This window comes from Podarcis erhardii (assembly GCF_964252035.2).
Source record: "Podarcis erhardii genome assembly, chromosome: 8".
NCBI lineage: Eukaryota > Metazoa > Chordata > Lepidosauria > Squamata > Lacertidae > Podarcis > Podarcis erhardii.
This window is the reverse complement of record NC_138499.1, coordinates 46,995,400-47,017,558: the sequence shown is the minus strand read 5'-3', so window position 1 is coordinate 47,017,558 and position 22,159 is coordinate 46,995,400. Positions and strand designations below refer to the sequence as shown.

Below are 22,159 nucleotides of genomic sequence, written 5' to 3'. Positions count from 1 at the left end.
AAGTAGTTCACCAGCTACTATTGGAAATGAGATAGACTCTTGTCAGTCAGTCTCATTTTAGACTGAAAATTTCCATAGTGACACTAGGAACCTGATATATTAGGTCTTCAACATTTTAGCTAGCATAGTTGGTAATCACCCCATCATGTTGATATAATAATCAGACTAGTGTTTCAATCAACTTTTAATATTCAACCATATCAAAGGCATTGATTAAATTTACTGAGCATTAGTACATTATTTTAAAATTATCAAATACTTTACTTTTAATCTACATTATATACAGGTCAAGAAAGGCCACAGCAGTTTTTCAACATATGCACCCTCTGAAATTGGAGGGATTTTGGATAAAGTATCAAAGTGAAGTCCACAAAAAAAGTATGCTATTGCTGAAAAAAGTCAGGGCTTCCTCCTCAGGCTAATCTATTGAACACTGTCTTTTTTAAAACATTATTTTCCATTCAAAGTGTATACGGAAACTAAACAATGTCATGCTGTAGAACATCTTTTAGCGATGATATGTATGTATAGGCTCTTATTGAAAAGAAATGCTGTCACTGCCCTGGTATATTACTTCATTGTGAACTTCAAAATGTACTTTAAAGGCGACCACAGTTCTTGCACTAGTTGACAGTCCACTATGAACAATTATATACTGCATGTAAACATGACTAAGTTACTATAGATATAATACATTCTTTATATAAAAATAGCCTTTAAAAAAAATTACCCTACTTTTTGTACTGTTTACAGTTAACAAAATACAGCAACCACATTTTGGTTGTTACTACTCCTGAGTTAACTGCTAGGAAGTGCCCCATTCTCTGTCTGCAGCTGGGCAATAATTTTGCTATAAAATTTCCACTCTAAGCAGGTTGTTGTCCACTGAGAAAGTTATATACCAGGAACTGACTAGTACCAAAGTACCGTGTTGCAAACAGTTTTCCATCAGGGGTAGGATCAGAAAATGCGATTTCTTCTTTACTCAAATATGAGCCATATATAAAGTTACTCCTGTTTAAAGATATTTTAAAAAGGAATAGCGTTAACATAACATATACGGGTACCATGCTATTTGATCAAATAATCCCCATCAATCAAGTGAAACAACTGGCACCATCAAATGCCACACTATTCCATGTTTTTGAAAAAGCAGTTTTAAAGACCGGAGGAGAGGGTAAGAAGAGAAATTATAGCAGTTCACACAACTTTTGAAATATGACTATCTACTCTCTGGACTTATAGTTACAATAAAACAGAAGGCTTCCAATAATAGCAAATAAAGTGAAAGATGTGACTGGCTGACTATTTACTTATGTTTTGCAAGCATGCTTATTTAGATTGAAGTGCTTCACAAATCAGAATATTAGAGTATTCAAATGACTATATAAAATGCTAAATATTTTGGGCACTATTCAGCTGTGTCCTGCCCAAGAGTGGAATGAGATTCCCCCTTTCCTCCTCCAAAATCTACCCCTTACAGCATCTGCCATGTTCCACAAATCTGGAGGACATCAATGCGATCTGTGATTTGATGCTGGTTTTCAGCTGGTACCTTGTGAAAATCATGAGGAACTGGGCTTTGGGTCCATGAACTGCTCTGTAAAAATAGTCTATCCAACACTCTAAGATACGTCCACCCAACTGGGAAAGCCACAGCTGTGGGGTGCTGTTGAGGCCTGTGGCTTATTTGGATGGAGAGAACTACAGAATTGCTCCCCAGTCATTCAGCCCTCTCTTATGGGACTTTTTTGGGGGAGGAGATCCAAAAAGCTCCCACTCCCTCCCCACAGAAGGGGCGGGGGGAACCCCTGTGGTTATTGCTGCTAAAAATGTGCCTTGCCTCTTCCCTTTCACAAACACTCTATCTTTTTGTTCTTTATTGACACATCCACCGCAGCACATTCTCTCCTCACCTCTGGCTAGAATTGAGAAGGGAAGGGCAAAGATTGTAGGGCATTTTAAAACCCTGTACAGAGGCCAAAGAAAGTGGAACTATTCCTAACAGACAGCAGAGGTGGAAAAAGCCTTCAACCAACTAGTTTTTGTTTGTTTCTAAGGACTGAGATCCCCTCGTGGTTATCAGGGATGGTGTATGTGTGCCTGCAGGCACCATGATAGGGACTCCAGTCCTATACTTAACACATTTCATACTAAAATACAAAATAAATATTTACCTCAAACATTCTAACATCCGAGAAGCAATTTTCTTCCGACGCATCATGCTAAACACCCAGATGCGACTAATTCCACAGATAGCAGGCTCAGGAGACGTTGAGCAGCACCAAGCCTTTTGCCTTTCAAAGGTGACTTTCTCGTTTTCTGAACTAACTTCTGGTATCTTTTCTTCGATAACTCTGTATCCCTAGAGAACAAACCTAGCTTCAGCATACTTTACCAATGCAAAGTGCACTAAAACAGCTAATGTAAGGTGAACTTGTCTATTATAGATGTTTTCATTACTACCTCCTTTCAGAATTTTGTACAGTCACACCGTTGCCATTTTTATTACAAGCAAAAGTACAAAAAGCAGGCAGCTTTCATGTTTCAAACTGAGAAATCGTCTGCTAGAGTCAACAGTCACTCCCTAAAATGTGGAACTTTAGAAGTTAATTAGGGTATATGGTCTGTACCAGTCCCCCCCCCAGGGTGTGTCTGTCCTCTGACCAGCTGGGCCAGCATGTAATTCATCTTGACAGTATCCCTCATTCGGATGTGTTTTTTGGGGGTAGAAGGAAATACCTCATTAAAAAAACACCCCTCAGCTATGTTCTTTATGATATCTGAGCAGAACTAGAGAACATTGTCTTCAGGCAGCTTGGAGCTTGCAACAGACAGACAGAATTCTGAGTAAACCCACTTACAGAAGACATTCCAGATTGCTTCAGGCATAAAGCTAACAGCCCATTTTATAAAGGAAAACAGTTCCCATATGCTACTCCTTCCCTCCGCAAACAGTTCACATTGCCCATTACAGAAAGGGTTACTGCCATCTATGTCAAGAAGCATATGGAAGTTTAAAAACAGAACAAAAGCCAAAAACCAGCCTTCAACATAACTCAGAAGACTGAGCCACTTGCAAATAATGCTCTTTATAGTATGGCCTACCCACAGAAAATACTACATTAATGAAGAGATCTTAAAAAAACCACCCAATGAATGAAGAAGAAACTTGTTCTGGACACAGCCTTACTCACCCATTGGATATGTTCGGCGATTAAGCATCCTGTTACTTTTTTATCATTAGAAATAAATAACAGTGTCTTAGTTCTGGAGCATGTAAGAGGAGCTTGTTGAAATCCCAGATCATTATCTACCATCTCTCTGATTTCATCAACCTGCCAAAAATTGCATAATATAATTATACCCAGTATATTCAGAAGTAAAAAAAGATTTTTAAAAAATAAGTTCTAGGTCTACTGAAGAATATGTAAAGAAATAAAGAAAAGTAAGTGCAACAATGAATATCTTGGAAAAGAACAATGACTGTTTCTGTTACTGAGCAAAAAAAAATCAATATGTGTCTTTGCTGAAATATTAAAAGGAACTTTGGAAACTTTTTATTTTAAAAATAACCACCCACAGTTGGGACATATGAACAACAGTAATTCTGCCTTGTTCCCTGTTACAGTAACTCAACAGAACTCCAAAGCAAGCTGTTCATTGTTCTGGGAATATGAGTTTCAGCCCTGCCACATACTTATATTTATCAAGTGATTATATGTTATATTGAACTCAGAAATGCCATGAAATGCCATTAACAAAATGAAAATGAGCCACACTAGTCAAGCAATCAGCTTTAGCTGATTAATACAGTGAATAACGGCATCTAGGAAAAAAGTTCCAAAACATAACAACTTCAACTACAGGTTTAGGAAGAATCTAAACATTTAAAAAGGAAATGGCTTCAATGTACTCCACCAGGAATGCTGTCTTTTCACAGTCAGTCAGCTATAAGCCACAGGATCCCTGTTTTCCCACTCCTTTCTTTGGCATGCATGCCCAGGGATACTTAGACACATGTTCCCACCCAATCTGCTCAGTCAAGGAAAGCAATATTGATGCTTCCTCTTCCTTGATTTGGCAAATGAGGTGGGCTAGATGGGGATATGGCAGATGTGCCTTCTATTTCCTGACATGGCCTGGTACAGTTCCTGTGTGTACACCACTTCACACACACCAGTGAGAAAGATGGTTTAGATTCAGCCTGTGGGTCCCCAGATGTTGTTGGACTACAACTCCCATCATCCCTGACCTCTGGCTTTGCTAGCTAGGGGTGATGGGAGTTGTAGTTCAACAACATCTGAGGACCCCCAGGTTGAGAAAGGCTGGTTTAGAAGAAAGGGTTCAGTTACGCTCAATAGAGATCCTGTTACATTCAGGCACTGTGCTTGCACAAACCCTGCATATTTCCTATGAGGCAATTTTAATCTGTTTTAGTATTTTCACTTTTGTAGGTTTTAAAGTATGGTTGTGATTTTATTGTTTCATCTTTTAGGAAACCTCCTGCTTGCAAAAATTTCAGGAAATAAATAATTGCCTATGACAAGGCTGTTTAATATGCTTTCCTACCTAGTTCCTTAGAATCAGTACTAAGAGTGGTTATATTTCAGGAGTCTATTTCTCATTCAGATCTTCTCTGCAAGTTCTGACATGTTTTTCTTCCATGGAGGAAAGACATCACACCTCAATTGCAGGTTTTTGCTTTCTTTGATCAAAAAAGTAGCCTCTACAGTAGAGTACAGTAAGTTCCAGCTTGGCCTTGTAAGCTAGAAATTTTTTCCTACATTTTTTCCTTCCAGAGCTCAGCAGTGGCCTGTCAGGATAATTATCTACTTCTATTCAATAACAAGCTCTGGCCTGGCACTTTAGCAAACATGATGTTATCAAAAATAACTGGACCATTCATATCTATTATATCTGTACCTTTACATGCCACAGGTCCATGTGGATAGTCAAAGGCAACAGATATTTAATCTCGGGAAAAGGTTTACAAACAGTCAGCCCCTATGCATTCACTTTATTTTCAAGTTTCTCTAATCTACATATAGACCCAAAAAGAGAGCACTAAAATAACACTACTAGTAACAGGTATTTCTGGTTGATGATTTGTGTGCTGATTAGGAGACAGACAGCTAATGTTAACACAGGAACCAACCTGTTAAATGTACCTGAAATTATGAGCCAAGTTCATACAAATGCTTAACTAAGCTATTTGCTCATGTGAAAAAAACAAAGAAAAGAATAGAGGTTTTTTTAAAGGTTTGTTCTACCTTTCTTAGTGCATATTTTGGATCATCAGGAAGTACCATTATTATCTTGCCATCAGGATACTCAGCCAAAATTCTCTCTTTTTTCCAGCCCTAAAAAAGCACATAATAAATACTTGACTAAATAGACACTTTTACATTGCTTAACCCAATGTTCGCAACTATTATTCCTTGTAAAGGTAAAGGTACCCCTGCCCATACAGGCCAGTCGTGTCCGACTCTAGGGTTGCGCGCTCATCTCGCTCAAGAGGCCATGAGCCAGCGCCATCCGAAGACACTTCCAGGTCACGTGGCCAGCGTGACGAAGCTGCAGCTGGCGAACCAGCACTATTCACTATTCCTTGTAGCACTATGCAAAATGATCTATATGTAAGAGGAATGGATTTCTGCTTGTACAACAGGACTTCACTTTCCCCTACCGCAGCGCTAAGCACACCCTTAAAATCTGCATCTTGTTTAGTAGGCAACAAACCCAATTGGGTTGTTGTTGAATTTATTCATATTAACACCATCAAAGTGTTTTAATACTTCAGAATTTTTCTCGTTTTTTCTGTGGTTGCCCCAAACAACTCTAAGACAAATTAGCTGAGAACTGGTACATCTACTTGGTTATCGGAGCCAATACCCCAAACACCAAAGCAGAGCAACTATATGTGCAGGTGGGTGCATTCTAGTCTCTAGTGAGCAGAAATGAGCAGATTTTAAAAACTGAGTTTCTTTAACAAACATTGTTACCTCCATAAATACAAAATATTACATTTTAACATCTTGGCATGCAAAAGACCTCCAGGAGGTTTTCCATGAACTGAGTGGCATGCAATGGTTCAAATACGGAATCATTCATTTTGTAACTGGTCATAACGATCATAGTCACAAAAATGAGGCTATAAAAAGAATAACTACCTTCTAAGAACCTAAAGAGATAAGTTGCTATGCTGTGTGTATCTGAAGTTAAACATACTCAAAAATTAGGTAATTAAGTCTTCTTCAGATCCACACTGATGGTGATTAATGAGCAGTACCTGCATGGAAAAACAAAACAAAAAGCCACTTAAGTCTATTAAGATGGGACTTAGCCAGAAATTAGAGTTTATGTTGCTCAGAAAGGATGCAGAAAGTTATGGTATATTTCTCTAGCCTAAGTGACGTATATCTGAGACACAAAACACTTTGAAGGAGGGAGAAAGGGGAACTGCCTGGAAGATATGCTGTCTTCTAAATTTAAAACATTACCGGTACTTAAAAATAATAATCTAGAACTGTTGTTTTCAGTACTACATGCTTTTTTCCAAACAAATAATAATAATAATGTACTAAAGCAACTAACCACTGCTACCAGATGAAGATCCTTTTCAGCACTAGCAGTAAGAATTCATTTCATCAAGGTATTTAGATTTCTATTCCACCCTATTCAAAAGGTAGGTTTCAGTTTTAGAAACCCAGAAATATTCAAAAAAACTTCCTCAAAGTCTACTAATATGCATTCTCATCTCCAGTTTTGGATTTATTTCTCCCTTACTAATAGCGATACAGGGCATCACAAAATGAGGGTAGAATTTGTAAAAGATTAGACAAGGGAATGCATCACATATTGGGCTACCTCCAAAGACAGTTTGGGAACTGCAGTTAGTTCAAAATGTGGCTAGCTGTGACCAGGTATTATGAGCACAGAAGCCCGTGCTTTGCCAACTTCAGGGGCTATTGCTCCATTTCTGGGTCAAAAAACCTCTAACATGCACCCTTAATTTAGCTTTCAGTTTATATCAGTCATTAAAAAAAACAATTTAGTCCTGTACTTTCATACAATCAAAGAGTCTAGAAACAAGAGCCTTATTAGTAATATCAATTGCTATGCTGTGATCATTTTGAAGGCAGCCCTGGAGAGCAGAAGTTTTTTAAAAAGCTAAAATGGCTTAACTACCTTGTGTAGGCAACAAGTACTGGCCCGATCGTTTTCAGATAGCCTCTCTTTTAACTATAAATGTTGTGATATATCTGCGGATGATTACTTCTTTTAAAAATTATATGACTGCGAATTGTACAACTATAATGATATACAAAAGATTCTTATATCCCAAGCTAGATTTGAACCAAAGATTGAATTTGTGTCATATATAAATTAAGTAGCTTGGTGAATTCAGTTCAGTTGTCCTGGAGGTCTTATCAATGTCAATGTACGGAAGGTAACATGTATGATAAAGAAAACAAACTTCCCTGACTTTAATGGAAGTTACAGGGGAATATTATGTTTAGACTAACAGCAGTTTTGTTTGGTGTGCAATTTTTGAAATTAAAAGTCAGACTATGCAAAGTTTAGCATTTTCTATTAGCCAAGTTACTTGAAAATATGACCATACCTAATTTACACATATTTACAGTTTTATGCAAATAGAGAAACTACTGACTAAATTAGTCCATTTTTGAGTGCTAAGTCATATACTGTAATACTGTATTGATGCATAGGAAAAAATACCAGGACCAGAAAAAAGCACTTGAAAAGTATGATGAATTAGCATTGAAAAAGTATGATGAATTAGCATTGATAACTGACTAGCATTCAAAAACACATTTAAATGGATCTAACACTTGCCTACACTTTTTAAGGGTAATTATTAAATAGTCTATATCCAGCAGTAAATGCTGTTCTGGTTAATCTATAGCAAAAGCTCCAAAGCATACAATGTTATATTAAAGAAATGTTCTTACCACATATTTTACAGCACTTATGAACTGGTTGTGGAAGAGTAGATGTTGAGTTTCATCCTCAGGATTTGAAGCACTATAGAGCATTCCACAAATGTTGCAGGAAATGGCTCCAAATCGCTTTTGTCCTGCATCCTATATTAAAAAGTAAATATAGTGCTCATTCAGGAGCAGTAATACGCACATTAAACAAAGTTTCTTAACACAAAAGGGAGTTTACAAAAACATGAACCCCTGCTGACTCTTGCTCAAATTTACACTACTTTCCATTAGTATGAGGACAAGATTTTCTCAATCAAGTGATTTGTTTGAATTCTGTATTTCATACACAAACCAGCAAAATGCTGATGTGTGAGAGAGTATGGAGGTGAGTTTCTATTTTGTTCACTCCTGGAACAATACCTGTCAGTAGTGATCTGGGCTCCCAGAGTCAGTAGTACAAGGCACTATTTTCCTCTCTGTGACCAAACCCCCAAATTTGCACTTTACATTTCCTTATATAATTAAATAATAACCATCAATGTATTTAGGAGGAATAAAAGTGGGCGCCATCCATGACATTGGTGGGTGGGTATTTGGTCAGTGGGTTGTAGCCAACGCTAGTCCTACGCAAAGTAGACTTAGGTTCATTAATTTCGATGGGTCTACTCTGTGTGAAACTTAGTTGGACGCAATGTATTTTGATTAAAATTATGCACAAGAAGAACATAAAATACTTACAATGATCAGCTGCTTATCGCTATCTTTTGCTACATCTTTTGGTTTTTGAATATGTTCTTCAGATGAAAGGAAACCACCACATTTTGATGCTAATGCAATCTTTGGCAAACATGTCCTTTAAGTATAAAAATAGTTCAAATGAACAAAATGTTGCCTATTTCTCTATATATTTTAATATGAACTTAAATTCAGCTAAAAATGCAAATATTAAACCGAAGTAACTGGAACCTACTTTAATGCAAAAAAAAATCTTTAATTGTTCAAAATTCTTTAGCTATGCTTTGTTGAAAAAATATGGTTCATATTAAAGAACAAGCAAAATCTACAAGTGCAAATCCTACACTCATTTGATAGACCAGGATTGTAAATAACCACTTGCTTGGCCAACTAAGAATTGCTTCCAGGTGACCACCCAACTGACCAACCCCATCATGATTCTCCCTTGAGCCTTAAGGAACTTACTGGCTTTCTAAAAGTTCAGTGAGAGAAGCCAGCCTGCTGGGTTTGGGAGGCTGCACTAGTGTCTGTTACTACCATGCTATGATTCACAGTGGGTTGTGCAAGCAGTACAACATTAATGGAGGTTGTTCTATGCAGCTTCCCATTTGTCCTCAAGGGTGGTGGAAATGTAGCCTTAGGAAAAAAGACATGGACAAATGGTGGGGTTGGGATGAAACTCAGGCAAGGAGGAATGATTTCTCTTTAATATGTCATTTGCATGGCAGACTATCAGAAATATCTATGGGAAATGGGGGGGGGGGCTTTCCTTACTATGAATGATGAAGAAGTATAGTGGAGCCTATTTAGAGAGGGCACCGTTCAGCATGTCCTGCTTATCCTAACAATATGGTTGCATACAGTTATGAACATTTGAATTCTCAATAGCAATCTTTTAATTATATTATCACTCAGGACTTCAGTCAATACAAATTGCATACAACTCCCACAAGGAATAACTGCATTTATATTCAATAAGCTAACAAGGGAGAAATATTCAACAGGGAGAAATGTAAAGTATTGCACTTGGGCAAAAAAAATGAGAGGCACAAATACAAGATGGGTGACACCTGGCTTGAGAGCAGTACATGTGAAAAGGATATAGGAGTCTTGGTTGACCACAAACTTGACATGAGCCAACAGTGTGATGCGGCAGCTAAAAAAGCCAATGCAATTCTGGGCTGCATCAATAGGAGTATAGCATCTAGATCAAGGGAAGTAATAGTGCCACTGTATTCTGCTCTGGTCAGACCTCACCTGGAGTACTGTGTCCAGTTCTGGGCACCACAGTTCAAGAAGGACACTGACAAACTGGAACGTGTCCAGAGGAGGGCAACCAAAATGGTCAAAGGCCTGGAAACGATGCCTTATGAGGAACGGCTAAGGGAGCTGGGCATGTTTAGCCTGGAGAAGAGGAGGTTAAGGGGTGATATGATAGCCATGTTCAAATATATAAAAGGATGTCACACAGAGGAGGGAGAAAGGTTGTTTTCTGCTGCTCCAGAGAAGCGGACACGGAGCAATTGATCCAAACTACAAGAAAGAAGATTCCACCTAAACATTAGGAAGAACTTCCTGACAGTAAGAGCTGTTCGACAGTGGAATTTGCTGCCAAGGAGTGTGGTGGAGTCTCCTTCTTTGGAGGTCTTTAAGCAGAGGCTTGACAACCATATGTCAGGAGTGCTCTGATGGTGTTTCCTGCTTGGCAGGGGGTTGGACTCGATGGCCCTTGTGATCTCTTCCAACTCTATGATTCTATGATTCTAAGCTAATTGGAAGCCATAACTAAGTCTATAAAAGTTTAATACTTCAATAATAAAAAGATAGCAACCTCTAACATTTGAAACCTCTAATTACTTGATATACAGAATAGCGTATGGCAAGAACCAAGGCTTGCATAAGAAAAAGTATGGGTAGCAGCAATATTTGTTTCAGAGTCTTCATAGGAATGTCAGGGGGAAGTACTAGTTTTGGCAGAGCCTGATCATGCCAGGAGGAAAGCATACCCATGAGTTTAGAGGCCTGAAAATACAGGATCTGCAGCCACTTAAAAGTTTCTTTTTCAAAACCAAGCGCAATACAAAAAGGAAGGTATCCTTGCATCAACAGCTTCTGTCAGTAGAGCATGAGAATCTTAATCTCAGGGTTGTGGATCCAAGACCCACGCTGGGCAAAAAGATTCCTGCATCGCAGGGGGTTGGACAAGATGACTCTTGTTATCCCCGGCAACTCTACTATTCTACAATTCTATGATTCTATTAGTTGTGGTGAGAAGGACTTAATACAAGCTTTAAAAGGTTCACTGCAGGAACAAAGGCAACAAGCAATGCAACTAATTGATACCTGCTCTCATTTGTCTCGGAGGTTTTATTTGTGAACAGAGTCCGAACCAACTGCTTGGGAGCTGCATCTATAAAGGAATGAATGTGTTAATTTACTTACACAAACACACACACATACATATATATATATAATATCCCATGTATACCCAGTATTTGAGATTTTATCTGTTTGATGGCAGAGAATGACAGACATGCAGAAATAAAATACAAATATTAACCTGAAATAAATCAATTTTCTGAGTAATTTTGCCTTACAACATACATTTTTATATTATTGAAGGTTTATATCTGGCCACTAAAGAACTTTTGTAACCAAATGCAATGTTGGATTCAGAACAGTCAAACACAATCCCTTGAACTGTACACTGAACGCAATAGGAACCATTACAGCTGCTATGTGTGGTCTGCATATGAAAAAAAATGGAAGGGGGCAGAAATCAGTGGGAGAGCTTTCATGCAGAGGATGCCAAATTCAATCCCTGGCACCTCCAATCTTAAGAATCCCAGGCAACATGACTAAGAAAGACGTAATCCGAAGCTTCACCAAGATAGCTCCCGTGAAAGTAGAGAACACTAAGCTAGTCAGAACTATTGTATGACTCAAACATTAAGGAACAACTGCCAACACAGTAGCACTTCTAATAATGATTCAAGAATTGCAGTATATAGTATGTAGCCAAATAATAATAATAATAATAATAATAATAATAATAATAATAATTTATTATTTGTACCCCGCCCATCTGGCTGGGTTTCCCCAGCCACTCTGGGCGGCTTCCAACAAAGATGAAAAATACACTAAAATGTCACATATTAAAAACTTCCCTGAACAGGGCTGCCTTCAGATGTCTTCTGAATGTCAGGTAGTTGTTTATTGCTTTGACATCTGATGGGAGGGCGTTCCACAGGGCGGGCGCCACTACCGAGAAGGCCCTCTGCCTGGTTCCCTGTAACTTGGCCTCTCGCAGTGAGGGAACCGCCAGAAGGCCCTCAGAGCTGGACCTCAGTGTCCGGGCAGAACGATGGGGGAGGAGAGCTTAGTGCTTAATATGTAGTACTAAGACCAGCATTATACTTAAGGTGATATACTAAGGTAAAGCAGTAGTCTAGTCAGCAATAGCACAGTCTGATACGAATAAATTTTGAACATACCAGGGAGTCCATTCAAAGAAATATGAACTTGGTAAATAAGAACAATGGGATAAACTGCTGCATGTCATTATTTGGAAGGGTGGGCAACCCTTTCGTTCCCAAGGACAACTGTGGATGCGCAGTTGGCAATCACATGCTAGTCAGCATGGCCAAAGCCAGTGATGGTTAGGGCCTGGACTAGTGGTTGGTAGGGCCATTCACACATACATTCATATTTTCTCACGCACACAGCACATGATTGTGTTTAGGCTTGCTCTTCCACGTATAAATGGCTTAAGGTTTATTTGGTATGACACCAATCTCATTTTGCCTCCAAGCGAGTCATTATTACTTAGCTACACAGTTCTGAGCTCCTTTCTGGACTAGATTAACTCTACCTCTTTATTTTCAACAGCAAAAGGTCAGAGGGTCTTGCTGACCAAGAGGTCTCTCTCTGCAACACCCACTGTGGCCCTGCAGCTGCCCTGAAAATGTGAAGCCAACTGGAGCTTATTGGGTTGCTTTTATTTTATTACCTAATTTGTTTTTTTATATTGCGATTTTATGCTGTAAACAACCCTGAGACCTGCAGGTGTAGGGCAGTATAGAAATTTAATAAATAATAATAATAATCTGGTGCTGCTACAGCTCTCCTTCCTAGTTGAGGCCGGATGCGCTGCTCCTTGCCACCTCTGCACCACCACCACAAAGTCACAGCTGCAGGCTGAAACAGTGCTTGGATCATGTTGATGGTCCAGCCCTAAAGATCTGGGGCACTTGGCTCCCTTGCAGGACATATGGAGCAATTTACATGGAAATTTGCATGTAATTCGTGCAAGGAGAGCCTGAGACCCATGAGCTGTCGTCAGCTGCCATGATACTTTCAGCTTAGCCTGTCAAGGGCATAGTGCTGGAATGGATGATACACGGTGCCTTTTCCAATTTCTGCTTCTACAGTTTTATGAACAAATCCATCAAGAGCTTCCTGTAATACAACTTGTAATTCAGCTACTGATAATTCACACAAATAAGATGTTATAAAGTTGTGAAAATGTATGGAACTTGTATTTTAAGATTCACCTTGAGGTTTTATTTCTGCTCTTTCTTTTTTTACTTCCTTCACTGGTGACTGTGCTGTAATTATTTTCCTTGGCGTACTTTCTGGACTTGAGTCCAAATGTAAATTGAAGCCCTAAAGAAAATATTGAAACATAGCATTTTAGACAAATTATTCCACTATGTGTCATGTGTCTTACCAAACCAGACTTAGAAAAACCTGTATGAATTGACCATATTAGATAAATCCATATAAATTTACTATATTAGCAATCTGACAATAGATCCAATACTGACAAAAAAAGTACAGCACTTGGGAAGCAACGATCATTCACGTTATTTAGTAACTGAATTACACAAATTAGCTTTAAAAAGTCTAGTGGCAAAAATATTGTGGACCACTTTTTGCACTTGGTGCTGCCCTGCACATGATTCTATTGACCACAGAAAACAATTATGCTGTGGTACACTGCAGAGATGCCTGGTTTTGCTGTTGAAGGGAAGCTTTGGAAAGCTTCTGTTGTACTGTAAAACAACAATGGATGTACTAGAAGATTTTATGGGCAGCCAACCATGCACACCTGCTTAAAGTGAAATTGGCCAGAATAGCTTTTTCACATGATTTAGAAAAAGTAGCAGTAATGGGATGAAATGACCCATTTTAAGCAGATTGCACCATGGTATATTAAAGTAACTGCACAAACTGCCTCACAAAACATTTCTAATCTGACGCTGAAAATGTGTGCAATCATCATACAATAATATTAAAAACTGATTACCTCATCTGGGGCTGGCTCAGGGCCATGGTGCTGGCTTAGGGTAGAGAGACCATTTTCTATAGCCACCCTAGCTTTAGCCTGGATTCCTTTAGAGCAAGGTATATTTAACTTCTGTTCATGTGCTCTGTTACCATTGTCCTCTGAGTGTACCTGTTTCCTCTGGGCTTCTGGAAGGTGCATTTCTACAACTGCTTCTTGTTGTTTCTCTGGAATATTGCACTTTAACAAACCAAGCGCTGGAGTACTTGAGGAATTTGAAGGACTTTGGTTCACATGATTAACCTTTGCTAATTTTATTTTGGTCCATTTAGAGTTTTTGTTTGCAGTACTATGTCTGCCATTCACAGTACATTTGACAGACATTCCTTTTTTGCTGGGGAAAAATCGCTTACACTGAGAGTTCTGATTAGTTTCCTCTTCAGTAGATACTGCAATCTGAGGCAACTCCACTACAGTATCTCTCTCTTCCTCTTTTCCATATTCTGCATTAGGATGATCTTTTTTTACTTCCACAGTGTCTGACTCAATCTCACCTGCAATTTCCTCACATAGCTCAAGAATGCTAATCTTTTTTGACTTCATCACATCCTCTGGTTGATAAGCAGGTTTTTGACTCAGAGAGTCTGAAAAACCTCTCTTTGCTTTTACACTGATTTTTCCATTTCTGTGCACGGATTCCTTTTCTTTACTTATTACCCTGCATGTTGATGTCACAGAGCAGGAAGTTGTGTTGACAGATCCATTAGTAGATTCTTGAAGGCTAGAGTCAGGATTATTTCTTGATTCTCTTACCTTCTCTTCAGATGTGGTCAAATCACGGATTTTAGAACCCACCTCATGTTTTTTCTGTTTCAGAGAATCAATTTTCTCAAAACTTGTTATTTCTATTTCTCCATTATTATATTCATCGCTTTTCATGATTTTTTGTTCCATTATTGGCTGGACAGAGTCCAGCTTTTCATTTTTAATACATGGAACCTGTTTTTTCATCTGGGTGCATTGCTTTCGAGTAGAAGCACGTCCTCCTTCAATTTTTCTGCTGCGCAAAGATATGGTAGGCACATTAGATGCTTGCTGCAATCTTGGTGATCTTCGAGTTTGATGCTCATCATGTGAAACAGCAGGTTGTGACTGAGGAACATCCTGCACAGTCTCCTTCCAAGACACATCTTTAGCTTTTGTGACATGCAACTGCTCTTCTGTATTTCTAACAGTACTTTTTTTAGAATTAGTATCTGTTGACCTTGTAATTTTTTTCCCTTTGTCAGATTCACAAGCTTTTTTATCACTGAAAGTTTTAGTCCGCATCTGTTCAATGCTTTGAGAAGCTGATTTTTTTGCACAAGATTTTTTGGAATTCTGAACCTCAAAGTTAACCTTGTTACTTTTAAGGAATTTAGTGGCTTTAGTAGTTCTACCCTTTTTGGAATTTTCTACCCTTGATTTTGATTCAGAGGACAAGTTCTTATGAGTAGCTCTATTGTGCAATGCTGAACGTCTATTACACAGAGCTTCAGTAGAACACTTTTTAATATCTGCAGATGAATTCTTTTTCTTCTTGGTTTCACGAGAAGTCTTACTTTTGACGGCACTGGATTTTTCCTTCCCTGTAGAAGTGCGTTTGGAGGAAGGCTTTGTACAGCTCAGATGGTTACCATGGTTTATTTTGGAAGATTTTAGGGATGCTTTCGTAGAAGATAATTTTCCTATAGGCTTTAGGGAAGTTTGTTTCACACGTACTGCTTTACAACTTTTCTTCTTTAATTCATTTGAAGTCTGTCTGGAATACTTCTGTGCTCGTTTAGTTTGGGAGGATGGTTTAGAGGATCTGTTTATGGAGTTATTGACAGCTGTCCTGTTAGTTTTTGTAGAGACTTTGTGCATTTCTTTCTTCAACACAGTATTTTTATTTGATTTGGCATGAAGCACTTTTTTTCCTTTGCTAGTTGATACTGATTTACTATTCTTATCCAGTTTCTGCCGCTTAGCAGGGGGTTCTACCAGCACAGATTTTCTTTTCTGTGCTGCCATTTCTGAAAAAGACAAGTATTAAGTCATTTATACAGTATTTCCAACTATTTCTGCAAAAAATAGAACTTAAATGCAAAGTTTAACATGATGACATGGCTTACTCACAGGTACTGCTTTATAAATAAACTCTGTCTCAGCTGAAGAAATGTGCTGATCTGTGAAAAACACATTCCTTATAAATTTGCATCCAAGGAGAGCATTACATATCTCCTATAAACACAGAAACAACAAAATATTATTGGAAATGACAGTGTTTTACAGTTATCCCTCAGTCGTATTTCATTACAGTAGTGAAACTTATTTCCAAGAACATGCGTTCAAATTTTCAACTAGTTTTCTAATTCTATGGGAAGCTGCAGATATTTTGTGAACCATATATCAAATAAGCAAGAGTTTCAGGTAATAAATAATATACACATTTTATGCAAATTAAATAGGGCACAAAATTATTCCAGGGATGGTGAGCTGTTGTCCTTCCAGCTGTTGTTAAACTACAGTTCCAACATCCCTGACCCACTGGTCATGCTGGCTGAGGCTGATGGGAGTTGGAGATCACAGGTTCCTTCCCTTGCCTGACTCAGCTTCAAGCTGCTCTGTATGTTGCACTCTTGATTTGATTCTAATTATTCTAAAGTAAATGAAATTTTAACAGGATTTGTCTTGAAGAGCATCAACATTTAAGAATAAGCATTCCTTCTAACCATCTCAGACTCCTCCAGGCCTTATTCTACTTCAGATTCTAATAATGCCATTTTACCGTGCACAAGTTATTTTGAAATTTCTATTATTTTTGCCATTTCACATGCTTTGGGGGGGGGGGAAATACTGTGTGTTATCAAGTCTCCTTTTGAAACCTATGTTTTTCTTACCACTGATTGATCAGGAACAAATCTATAGACTCAAACTATTAGTGTCACCATATTTAAGAGGAAAAATTGATAATTTGTCTCCTGTGTAAGTTTCTCTTAATTACAATAGCAAGAAATGAGAACAAGTACAAACTTCCTTAAACTTTTTTTTATTTAAAAAAAGGATGTGTGAGAGGTATATGTACTACTGAGGGGAAACCTAATTGGTTATCTCTAATATCTTTAGAGCTACTTTAGCTATCTGGCAGCATGGTGGATCAAGATAGACAGATAACAATATGTATCTGGTTTTTTCTCATAGCAAGTATTTATTTGATAGTTGAAACAAATAGTTCCTGTAAGTGCACAGAGCAATGGCAAACAGGTATGTGGTGGGAGCAACAAGAAGAAGAAGAAGTAATGTTTGTGTTGTGTAATTAAATCTGTAGCTAGCATATCTCAGATTGAACTGAAAAGTAAGTCACATAAAGCTTCCTTCTCAAATCCTGGATCAAGCTATCTCTGGAGCATTAGCGATTCCAATATTGCCTATGGCTACAGGGACGTGGGTGGCGCTGTGGGTTAAACCACAGAGCCTAGGACTTGCCGATCAGAAGGTCAGCGGTTCGAATCCCCACGACGGGGTGAGCTCCCGTTGCTCGGTCCCTGCTCTTGCCAACCTAGCAGTTCGAAAGCACGTCAAAGTACAAGTAGATAAATAGGTACCACTCTGGCAGGAAGGTAAACGGCGTTTCCGTGCACTGCTCTGGTTTGCCAGAAGCAGCTTTGTCATGCTGGCCACATGACCCGGAAGCTCCCTCGGCCAATAAAGCGAGATGAGCGCCGCAATCCCAGAGTCAGCCACGACCAGACCTAATGGTCAGGGGTCCCTTTACCTTTACCTGTTATCACAAAAGCCCACACTACCCCAACTGTGACTTGTACCAAAGGCCAGGTTTTGTACACAAGGCCATGGATTTATGCCCATTATAAACATTATCATCATCAATTGCCTCATATGGACATTATATTGTATCTTTCATACACACACTTTGATTTGTATTCAACACAGCCACCCCGCTTGTACAACGTAACTTCCCTCACTCGGTAGAGCACGAGACACTTAATCACAGAGTTGTGCGTTTGAGTCCCATGTTGGGCAAAGAGAAGCCTGCACTGCAGGGGGTTGGACTAGATGAACCTTGTGGTCCCTTTCAACTCTACAATTCTATGATTTCTCCCTCATCTCCCCACAAACCCTTAAAATCTGATCCAGAGGGATAGGGGGAGGGGGCTGCGAGAAGAGGAAGGCAAAATCTTGTTGTGTGAAGTAAGTGCCACTTACACAACATCGGATACTGTTTGTGGTCAGTTCAGGTGATATCCTGAACTCCTACAAAATCTTGGGTTGTGCTGTCTTAAAGAGGAGCTTGCCAAACCAGTTCCTTTATCAACGCAATGGGTACGATTTAGCACATCCAAAGAAGTTTAACACATCCAAAGAAGTGGCTTTGTGCCACTTCCCTTCTCCCCCTCCCCTCCCCTGGCTAGTACCTAGCAGAACAATAGCCAGATTTGCCCGTGAGAAGGAGAGAAGCGGGGAGCTGGAGGGAGGCCATGTTACCTGCGAGCGAACCCCACTGAACTGAATGGGGCTCCCTTCTAAGTCCGTAGTTAAAAGACTGCAGCCCAAGCCCATGTTGCCTATTGACACCAGAAATCCCTAATCCGCTATGCACCGCTTCGGGGCTCCATGGGAAAAAGAAAGGGGAGTCGAGCTGGCAAATACAAAGAATGTAAGGAGTGTTTTGAGGCGTGGGGGGGGGATAAGTGGGGGGAGGCGTTGCTCCTCTTCCCCAAGGCGCTTCCAACAAAGCCAAAATTCCCATAGTCGAGAAACGGGCGCACCCCCGTCGGTTTCCTTCTCTCTCGGGGTCCCGATAGCCGAACTGGGGTTCGGGGGGGGAGGGGGGAGGGAGAGGGAGACTCAGGCGGGGAAAGGCCACAGCCTCCGTATATTTCTTTCTGGTTTTATCCCCGCCCCTCCCCACCGGCTGCTTGAGGAAGGGCAGGAGGATTGTCATTTACCTCTTGAGGAGGAGGAGGCGGCGGCGGCGGGCGGCCGAGTTGCCCCCTCCCAGGACGAGGCGCTTTGGGGCCGTGGCGCCAGGTGGGCAGGCGAGGCGGCGGCGCGCGCGAACAAAGTGGCGCGGGGAGGGGGAGGGCTCCGCTCGAGGCCGCGTCGGTGTCACCCGCGCAGGTTCCTCATGTCACCCGGCCGGCGCCGAATAACACTGAGCGAGAGAGAGAAAAGGGAAGCGACTAGAACGCCTCCTCATATCCGGGTATCACGCCAGCCCAAGGGCACTCGTAGAATGGCTTTCCAGGAGGATCTCCGGTTCCCGATTACAGCGCTCACAATCCTCCATGTGCGGGGCAAGGAAGCGAAACTTCTATTTACTTATGAAAAACCCATTCAAGAGTGAAAGGTTACGAGCCCTCCTTTCGCTGCACTGCTTTGAAATAATTCTGTCTTTGACTCCGGGAAATGATTATATCCTTGCCAAAAAGCAACAACTGAAGAGCAACGGCTTAGAGGAAGGCCGGGCGAAAGTGTTCCACTGATTTCCGCCAACTGCCTCACAAGAACCAGGCGCACTGAGTGTTTTTGTTTTTTTGAAAAAAAGGAAAATGTTTATTTCTTTTGAAATAACCACCCAGCTGCATTAATGCAAAAACCATTTATCTGCCTTCTACTGCACCCGACAAGAGTCAGTTCTATTTCCAAACCCCAGAGTTCTGTTCGAGTAACCAATCAAGAAAAAGTATTGTTTGTTGTGGAGGAGTGGGTTATGGCCGCCTGAGCACAACCATCCGCTGCCCAGTGTACCTCCATCATTCTTACCCTAACCAGTGCCAGATTTAGGTATAAGCTAAACAAGCTATAGCTTAGGGCCCCACTCACTTGGAGGCCCCCAAAAAATGTAAAGGAAAAAAACCCTGGAGGTACATTTCCAAAATATAAGGTAAAAAATAAAACCTACATACAGCAACAGTGTTTTGTGTTGTGTAGTAAGTAATGGCCCCTGCCTGCTAGCCTGCTTCCTAAAATATCACTGGTTTGCTCATTTCTATATATAGGGGGCCTACATTCTGCATGTGCAAATGGCTTTAGATACCTATTAGGTCCATAAATTACCATATAGCATATATTCAACACAAAATAGAACGACAATTTGTTGTTGACAAAAGGCAACTGGACATATAAAGGGTCCCATTACCTTCAGTAGCTTAGGGCCTCGTCAAACCTAAATCCAGCCCCGCCTACTGCCGAAGGAGTCGAAAGACTGCGTTGAGAAACCAGAAGTATGATGGCGGCGGGAAAGTCTTGTTGCTTTAGCCTCCCTTTGCGAAGACACCGTTTTAGTCCCGCCCCCAAAGCGCTGCCAGCTGACACCTGACAGTCACGCTTACTGCTGCCCGAAAAGCCTCGTAGCGTCTGGGCCGGATATCCGGCGACGAGCTTTCTAAGAAGCACCTGCGCATGAGCAGTTGAAGGCAGTTGTCTTGTTCGGGTGGCTGTTCGTTCCTTTTCATCTCCCTCCAAAGCTCGGTGTTCCAAATGCACTGTGCACACTCGGACTGTTCCTTGTGGGAGCCTGGGGTCCCGGCGTACATACGTATAATGTATATGTATATACATCTGCAAACCTCATATATATATATATATACACACACGTCTGCAAACCCTGAGTCTTCCCACGCCTTTCTCTTTTCTAGCTTCGGCTTCATACGGGCAGGCACTAGAGAGAATTAAATTCGCAATTATATACTGTAAGCCTTTTTATATAACGGAATTGTACCCTCCATCCACCGATAAGAGACTGTGGCACTACAGCGACCTCTTACTGCTCTCGTCAAGAAAATGTAGTGTTTAAAGGGGCTTACTCCAGGAAAACGTGTGTAAGGAATGCTGTATACGAAAAGATTTATCTTTATTTTCTGGTTAGTGTTAAAATCACTTAGCAATTTATTGTGCCCTGGGGGGGAACAGGTCAAACGAATGGCATAGCAGTGCTCTTAGTCCTACAAAGTAGGTAGAACTGAAAAAAGGTTGGGGATTGTTTGTAGTGCAGTATTTGAATACTGAGAATTAAGAAAACACTACATGAATAGAATTATAAACATAAGTAACTTTATAAACAAAGCAAGTAGTTTGGGAACAGTTCTGGTTTTAGAAAGTATTTTTTATAATAGAAAACTACTGAATTTCTTGATTTGGCAATACTGGGAAGATAACTGAATTTGTACTGTATTTCAATGCTAATGTCCCCATAACACACAACTCTGTTATAATCCCATACAGTTGATAATCCCACCAATTTCACTTAGACTTCTAACCCAAGAAAGGATTGAATCGATTTTCCCTGGAGAAAAGTCCCAATTAAGTCAATGTACTTCACTTTTAGGGACGTGGGTGGCACTGTGGGTTAAACCACAGAAACTAAGACTTGTCAGTCAGAAGGTTGGCGGTTCAATCCCCGCGACGGGGTGAGCTCCCATTGTTCGGTCCCTGCTCCTGCCAACCTAGCAGTTCGAAAGCACGTCAAAAGTGCAAGTAGATAAATAGGACTTCCAGCGGGAAGGTAAACAGCATTTCCGTGCGCTGCTCTGGTTCGCCAGAAGCGGCTTAGTCATGCTGGCCACATGACCCAGAAGCTGTACGCCGTCTCCCTCGGCCAATAAAGCGAGATGAGCACCGCAACCCCAGAGTCGGTCACAATTGGACCTAATGGTCAGGGGTCCCTTTACCTTTTTTACTTCACTTTTGCTTCTATAGAAATGAATAGCAACAGTCTGCTTTATTGGTTTCAAGGCTCAAACTGAAAGTAAGTCTTGTAGGATGTAGGATGGAAATCTTCATCCAAAATCTGTCAATAATCAAGTTAACTTTAGAATTAAGCAGTATGACTCCGTTTCAAAGTATCTTATATGAAAGGCTTTTGAGCATATGTTTTCTGGCTTTAAATTCTTCATTGTCATCATATTAACAAGACAATACATTCTCAGACTCTTTTTTTGAGGTCTTGTTTCTAAAGCACTGTTCAGGGAGTCAGTGAATGAAAACTTCCAGCAGCTGCTGGTTTATGAGGACTATTTTAGTAAGAGGATTATTTAATAACTTGTTTTAGAGAATAATTGATATCTCTGCCACATGCTGCTTGATTTTGCAACCAGTGCATTCTGCTGCGGAGAAGAAGCAGGTTTAAAAGCTTCAGAAT

At 40.2% G+C, this 22,159-nt stretch overlaps 1 protein-coding gene across 5 annotated transcripts; it reads right to left on the bottom strand.

Moving 5' to 3' along the window:
• Positions 1–171: 171 nt before the first annotated feature.
• On the bottom strand, positions 172–20,263 carry ESCO1 (establishment of sister chromatid cohesion N-acetyltransferase 1). 5 transcript variants are annotated; one of them, XM_081873567.1, is made up of 12 exons: positions 20,186–20,263; positions 18,966–19,171; positions 16,135–16,239; positions 13,999–16,031; positions 13,244–13,355; positions 11,034–11,100; positions 8,694–8,808; positions 7,977–8,108; positions 5,274–5,363; positions 3,198–3,338; positions 2,178–2,365; positions 172–1,014 (listed from the first exon to the last, which is right to left on the bottom strand). In XM_081873567.1, the coding sequence occupies exons 4-12, from the start codon at positions 16,027–16,029 to the stop codon at positions 867–869; spliced, it is 3,024 nt and encodes a 1,007-aa protein (XP_081729693.1). In that variant the 5' UTR covers positions 16,030–16,031; positions 16,135–16,239; positions 18,966–19,171; positions 20,186–20,263; the 3' UTR covers positions 172–866. The 5 variants fall into 5 exon arrangements, 4 of the variants coding, with proteins under 4 accessions (XP_081729693.1, XP_081729692.1, XP_081729694.1 ...); XM_081873566.1 differs by lacking the exon at positions 20,186–20,263 and adding an exon at positions 20,159–20,174; XM_081873568.1 differs by lacking the exons at positions 18,966–19,171; positions 20,186–20,263 and adding an exon at positions 20,159–20,178.
• Between the last annotated feature and the right edge of the window lie 1,896 nt (positions 20,264–22,159).